This window comes from Phoenix dactylifera, unplaced genomic scaffold, assembly GCF_009389715.1.
Source record: "Phoenix dactylifera cultivar Barhee BC4 unplaced genomic scaffold, palm_55x_up_171113_PBpolish2nd_filt_p 000237F, whole genome shotgun sequence".
NCBI lineage: Eukaryota > Viridiplantae > Streptophyta > Magnoliopsida > Arecales > Arecaceae > Phoenix > Phoenix dactylifera.
In genome coordinates this window covers 1,470-8,330 of record NW_024067736.1, presented here as the reverse complement: position 1 = coordinate 8,330, position 6,861 = coordinate 1,470, and the positions used below count along the sequence as shown (strand labels likewise).

Sequence of the window (6,861 nt, the reverse complement as noted above, 5' to 3'; positions counted from 1 at the left end):
ATTAAAGAAATATAAGTAACCAAATTGTCAAATACAAGTTGATAATACAAATCATGCTTCAAATAAAATTTCGTTAAGATGATGGCCAAACAACTACACATAACTGCATGCAATCGCTACAATTAGTGTTGCTTGTGTGGCAATGAACTGATGGAACAATTACCAAGATAAGTAACTTCATGCACTTGGTACAATATCCAAAGCTTCCTATTTCTTTTTTATTTTTTAGTATTGACGAATTATTTATACAATACGCATACGAATACACTCAAGATCTTATTTCTCTCCTCTCTCTCTCTCTCTCTCTCTCTCTCTCTCTCTCTCTCTCTCTCAGGAGTAAGGTGGCACGTGCTAGTTGCAAATCGAGCGAAGCGGATCCGCTCACGTGGTTTTACCAAACTAAAATCCCTCTCTCTCCTACTTTCCAAAGCGCGATGCGTTGCACGTGTTACCACCAACCCTTCCCCAAATTAAAATCTCGAAAATTAAAATCTGAAAAAGGAAAAAAGAGACCTGCCCCCTGCGGTTGGGCTCGAAGCCGTCCCCATCGGATTCACCGTAGCAGGTTAGGTAAATAATTTGCCGATATAGATATAGATATTTTAATCCACAATTTTATCAACTTATAGATAGGAGATTATGCACGGTCTAAGTCCACTGTATCTTAGAATTTTCTTGGTCCCATACCCGAAATACCCTTCCTCTTCCTCAACTACCACACCACCAACCCCCGCTCAGGTTGTTCGCATTCCGCCCCATAAATGCCCCTCTTTCCCCTCGAGCCCTCCCAGGGCTCTCTCTCTCTCTCTCTCTCTCTCATTCTCTTTCGAGACAAACGAACAAAGAAAGGAAGGAAGAGAGAGAAGGAAATGGCCCTAGTGAGCAGCTCCACTCTCTCCGCCACCAACCCCCTCCACCAACTCTCTTCCTCCGCCACCGCCGGCGGCCAGCAGCACCGCCTCGCTTCCCTTCTCCCCGCCCAGCGCCGCCGCGCCGCCCCCCGTCCGATATCGGCCATCCATGCGGCGGAGCCCGCCAAGAACCCGGCCGTCGCCGAGAAGATCCCGGCGGCCACGGCCGCGCCGGTGAAGTGGTCGCTGGACAGCTGGAAGTCGAAGAAGGCGCTCCAGCTGCCGGAGTACCCGGACAAGAAGGAGTTCGAGTCGGTGCTCCGGACGATGGAGAGCTTCCCGCCGATTGTGTTCGCCGGCGAAGCTCGCCACCTCGAGGAACGCCTCGCCGACGCCGCCGTCGGCAAGGCCTTCCTCCTTCAGGGCGGCGACTGCGCCGAGAGCTTTAAGGAGTTCAACGCCAACAACATCCGAGACACCTTCCGCGTCCTCCTCCAGATGGGCGCCGTCCTCATGTTCGGCGGCCAGATGCCCGTCGTCAAGGTAAGATGCCCTTTCCATTCCCCTGCGATCTGGATTCTGGGCCGTCGGATTGGCGGGATCTAGGGCCGTGATCGCTCGATTCGGTGGTGGCGCAGGTGGGGCGGATGGCGGGCCAGTTCGCGAAGCCGAGGTCGGACCCGTTCGAGGAGCGGAACGGGGTGAAGCTTCCGAGCTATAGAGGGGATAACATTAACAGCGACGCGTTTGACGAAAAGTCAAGGACGCCGGACCCCGACAGGATGATCAGGGCCTACTGCCAGGCGGCGACGACGCTTAACCTCCTCCGGGCCTTTGCCACCGGAGGGTACGCCGCGATGCAGCGGGTGACGCAGTGGAATCTCGACTTTGCCGAGCACAGTGAGCAGGGAGACCGGTGAGTAGTGTGAAGTTTTTTCTACTGATCTTGGTTTCGAGGGATCTGTTTCATCGCCACAAATTAGATTGCTGTTTGTTTCTTAGTCTATTTGAAAAGTTTTGTCTGGTTTTAAACTTTATGTAGTGTTCGCGCTTATCATAGTTATTTTGTTCGAATATCAGTCTTTTCTCAAAAAGGTTGATAGGTGTTGTGCTGTTTCTTTTCTGTAGAAATGATTAATATTTATTCGTTAGCTTTGAATTCTTCTTATTATAAAATATATAAATAAATCTATACGGGAGTGTTAGAAAATATAAAATATAAAAATAAATATAGCTCATTCTATAAGCTTATGCTTTTAGGACAAGTGGTGTTTTCAACATGGTATCAGAGCAGAGGTCCCGAGTTCTTGGTAATATTCATTATATGCCTTTATCTTGAGCTCTTCATAATATTCATTATATGCCTTTATCTTACGAGAACGAAGAAGAATTGGAGTTATCATATAAACTCTTGTAGAACTTAATATTGCTGAATTTTGAATCAGTTTTTCTCTATAAAAGTTGCGTTGATCAATTTATTTTATAAATGAATTTGGTTTCTTATGATAAATATACATATTATTCTAGATACATATTAAATCCAGCACCGACAAATAACAGATTGACTTCCACAATTCATAGTAAGGAAATTGTGACATCTAGAAATATAAAATATATTTGCATGAATTTCACTCTACTATTTGGCCTGTTATTCCACACTATTATATCTTTCCTCTGTAATGTTCTAAGCTGTCAATATTAGAATATTCCCTGCTTTTTTTTTCTTTCGGTTTTATCTTAGAGTTTGGAAAAAGATATCTACCAAAATTAAGGAGTGCATTTATCAATAGTTCAGTCCTCTAGACGAGAAAGTGACTCGACTGGGAAAGATAAAAATATATGCCTTCAACATCCTAAAGAGAGAGAAATTATGGACTGCGACTTTGTTCCTAATTCAGGGGAAAAAACAAGAGATTCTAGAATCCAATAGTCAATTCCTAAGTCAAGACTGAGACCGTCGAGACATTTTTGAAATCCAAAATCTAAAACTTGCTCCTTGTCTTGCTGTTTCTGTGGGAACGAGCTTCCAGGTACCGAGAGCTTGCCCACCGAGTGGATGAGGCACTGGGGTTCATGTCAGCAGCAGGGCTAACAGTGGACCACCCCATCATGACAATGACTGAGTTCTGGACCTCTCATGAGTGCCTTCTCCTCCCTTACGAGCAGGCCCTCACTCGTGAGGACTCTACCTCTGGCCTCTTTTATGACTGCTCTGCCCACTTCCTCTGGGTTGGGGAGCGCACTCGCCAGCTTGACGGAGCCCATGTTGAGTTCCTTCGTGGCCTTGCCAATCCCCTTGGCATCAAGGTAGCTACAAGAATTCCCTTTTTTCCTTCCAAAGAAACTCCGATTAGTATGTGCTTGTGTGGAGACTAAATATAGGTGCTTCAATGGATGAATTGACGCAGGTAAGTGATAAGATGGACCCGAGGGAGCTGGTGAAGCTGATAGAAATACTGAACCCTCATAACAAGCCAGGGAGAATCACAATAATTACGAGGATGGGGGCTGAGAACATGAGGGTGAAGCTTCCCCACCTCATCCGAGCAGTTCGTGGGGCAGGCCAAATTGTCACCTGGGTCAGTGATCCCATGCATGGCAACACCATCAAGGCCCCCTGTGGCCTCAAGACTAGACCTTTTGATGCCATCCGGGTATGTGAAGCTTCCCTCTCATTTATCATTTTATTGATATGCATTTAAATCTCTTATAAGTATATTGCATTTCATTTAAACAAAAATAGCATCTATTAAGATTTTTAATCATGGGACGGGTCACCCGTGCGACGAGATGCATCGCATACTGATGCATGGGACAATTGGGAACCGGTATTTCTCAATTCATCTTGTCCCGACACTTGGGACAATTGGGAACTGGTATTTAAAACCTTGATCTCAACTAACCTTTTGCTTTCTTTAATGACTTTGTATTTAACATTTTAATTCTAGCTTTAATGTCTTGGAGTAGAATAAAGGTATGAAAATATAAAAGCTATTTGTGAAACATTAAGTGCATATTTTTGAGCTAAAGTTGGTTTTCAGGTGGTATGTTTGTAGCTCTGTTGCACCTTACGGCATATAGACCCGTCAAAAAACTTTATTTGTTTATTTCAATTTTAATGAGTTTCCTTTTTCCTTGTTGGAGTTACTTCTAATCAATTCTTTCAATCATGAACTAATACATAATTGATCGGTCAACTGTTCCCTTGAGCTTTCAAAATGGTGATGGAGCATGACAACTCTGGCCCATCAGCTACAACACTGAGGGTTCTGAGGCTTATGGCTCCATTAAGTGGTTGAGGAGTGCCTGTGTCTTGTGATAGGGCAGGCATTCCCCTTCTAAACTGTTTCATCAGCCGATGATCCAATTCGTCAATCAATGAATCCATGCCACGTATTATGGAAACTGTTGACTTCATATGTACTGAGGTTTTGCTGGGAGGTCACAAATTACTACTTAAAATGGTAAAATAGAACATAAAAAGTTGATGTGAAGAGCAAAAAAAAAAAAGAAAAGAGAGAGAGAGTAGGCAACCCTAGATTAGTTAATCAACATGTACTAAGAAATCTTAGGGAAGAATTATCCTGAGTTTTGAGTAAAATTGTGATGATACCATTAAGCTTTGAGTCTCTCCATTCATCACAAAAAGCAGAAAGCTATCAAAGAGAATATTTAATTATTCATGCTCAAGTAACCTCAAGGAAGAGAGACAGGAGACCCAGAAATGTTGACCATGTATATTGGGCCAAAGTTGTCATTGATAATGACATGCATCTACTTGTTGCCCGCTAAAATAATTATCCAAAATGGTCATGGTTGTGGTTGGTGTGGTCCTCAGATTTGCGATGAAGGTTAGTGTGGAGGAGATAAATCTATATTAAATGTCATTACTAAGTTGTTTAATGTGTGTTCTGTGTTTATTCATTGATATGAAAGCTTGACCCAGGCACTAACCTTTTCTTTTGCATGGAATATTTAAGATTCCTCTAGTTTGATATTAAATATCCGGTGGCATATTTCTAATTTGATCAGTCGATCTATAGCATATACTAACATGCTTATTGGTTGTCTGGGAACATAGGAGCTGTAGATGGCAAAAAAAAGGGGGGGGGGGGGCTATCAAAGGTGGTATATTTTTTATAAATGTCATCATCTACCTGTATCAAATTAGTTAAGAAAAATATTAAACTAAACATCAGCCCTCATAACAACATTAAAAATCAGAACTAATGCTTGTTTAGGAGAAGAGCCATGTGGTTGGATGGCAAGCCTCCCGCAAACAAAAATTTTCACCCACTAACCTGATTTTTGTGACTTTTTTTTAAAAAGGAATGATGTTAGTTTAGCATTGCTTGTTTAGTATTTGAACCTGCAGCCTTTCTTGGACGTGCCAACCATATCTCATGCTCTCTCCACAATCAAACCCTAATTCTTCATCACCCATCTCACAATAATTGACTTTATCTCACCCATCTAAATTTGAGAGGGACTTTTAGGGGCATGTTTGGATCCCTTATTGCATCTTTGTGATCCACATTCAAAGTTGACAGAGAGCTTGTAGAGGTTTGAGACCTCAAAAATCCTAATCCTTTAGAAGGTTGGGTACCATAGATCATCTTTCACGAAACATGCTTAATAAGATGAAACTCTATTGGCTTATTGCTGGCGATAATGTTGTTTCCTTCCTCGGCAGGCGGAGGTGCGAGCATTTTTTGATGTACACGAGCAGGAAGGGAGCCACCCCGGAGGCGTTCATCTGGAGATGACAGGGCAGAACGTGACGGAGTGCATCGGTGGGTCTCGGACTGTGACCTTTGATGACCTAAGATCGTGCTACCAGACCCACTGTGACCCACGGCTCAACGCATCTCAGGCGCTGGAGCTTGCCTTCATCATTGCAGAGCGTCTTAGAAAGAGGAGGATCCAGTTGCCACTTTCCAACAATTTGAGCTCTTTGCCCCCCTTGCCTTTCTGAGGGCATGAAGTTTGGCAGAATCTGCAATCTATCTATGGGTTTTATTTGTTGATGGTTTCTCTTACAATAAATTATATAAGCTCAGGTAATGTACCTACCTGTTTTTAAAGCTATATGTACAAGTGATCTAGACGGTTGGCCTTTGGTCTTCGTAAGGGGAATGAAGGCAGTGTGTTTGAGAAGGCACTGGGAAGGCAGTGTGGGGAGGTTAAACTAGTGATATACGCTTTCATCCTTGATGTAAACAGATTCAGAGCGTGTGTATTTTTTCTCCTGTTTCTTTCCTTTCTCTCCCACCTAATTTTCGTCCCTCCATGTCTATTTTTATTTCATTATGCGAATTATATTTCTCTTACCACCGAGGTGGTAGCATGGTGGGAGCGAGGCTTTGATTCCATTGGAGTGGCTCAAATTTGAAATGCGCGGGCGTCGATTGAATGCGGAGACCAGATGTCGTCCGCCTGATTTGTTCGATGGAGTCGCTATCTGATCTGCCGGTACTTAGGTAGTGCTGGTGTGATGTACTCACACGTGAGGTTTCACTACGGATGGGGAAGATATGAGTAATTTGTTTGCAACTTTGCATCAAACATTCTCCAGCCGGAGGGACGCAAATTTCTCTCTTCCCTCTTTTCCAGCCAAAAAAAAAAAAACATATTTCTCTTTTTGCCAATCAAATTTGTTGATAACTGGTTCTTGCTTCTTAGGGGGGAAATAGAAAAATCATGGAAGGCAGCCGTGCAGGATTTTGCTTGCACTTGTTACGTACCCCGCTGTCGTGGAAGCTGTTTTCACAACTGCTTGGAAACGGAATCCGCCTAGGAAACTGGAGAAAGATGTTTTCAAGTGACAAGTCAAAGAACCACCTATATTTGGAATATCACATGAGAGGAATATTGACTTCAGATGTCAATACCAAAATCATAGTCCTTAATGACTGCAAATAAACGTGACCAATACTTCTTATTTAGGACTTTTTTAATAACACCAAGGTTGTAAGGTTTTAAGGTTTTAAGTAACATGTTATTCCGTTAT

The 6,861-nt window shown here is 43.1% G+C and overlaps 1 protein-coding gene across 1 annotated transcript; it reads left to right on the top strand.

Moving 5' to 3' along the window:
* The first annotated feature begins 790 nt into the window (after positions 1-790).
* Positions 791-5,969, top strand: LOC120105219 (phospho-2-dehydro-3-deoxyheptonate aldolase 2, chloroplastic-like). Its single transcript, XM_039117479.1, has 5 exons — positions 791-1,394; positions 1,490-1,767; positions 2,882-3,158; positions 3,260-3,505; positions 5,545-5,969. Exons 1-5 carry the CDS (start codon positions 870-872, stop codon positions 5,824-5,826), a joined length of 1,608 nt encoding a protein of 535 aa, XP_038973407.1. The 5' UTR covers positions 791-869; the 3' UTR covers positions 5,827-5,969.
* The last annotated feature ends 892 nt before the right edge of the window (positions 5,970-6,861 follow it).

Bases quoted from the DNA above. Each gene is read 5' to 3' on its own strand.
- LOC120105219 (XM_039117479.1), top strand. From the start codon at position 870: ATGGCCCTAGTGAGCAGCTCCACTCTCTCCGCCACCAACCCCCTCCAC. The intron at 1,395-1,489 runs GTAAGATGCCCT...GTGGTGGCGCAG, and splicing joins GCCAGATGCCCGTCGTCAAG to GTGGGGCGGATGGCGGGCCA. The intron at 1,768-2,881 runs GTGAGTAGTGTG...ACGAGCTTCCAG, and splicing joins CACAGTGAGCAGGGAGACCG to GTACCGAGAGCTTGCCCACC.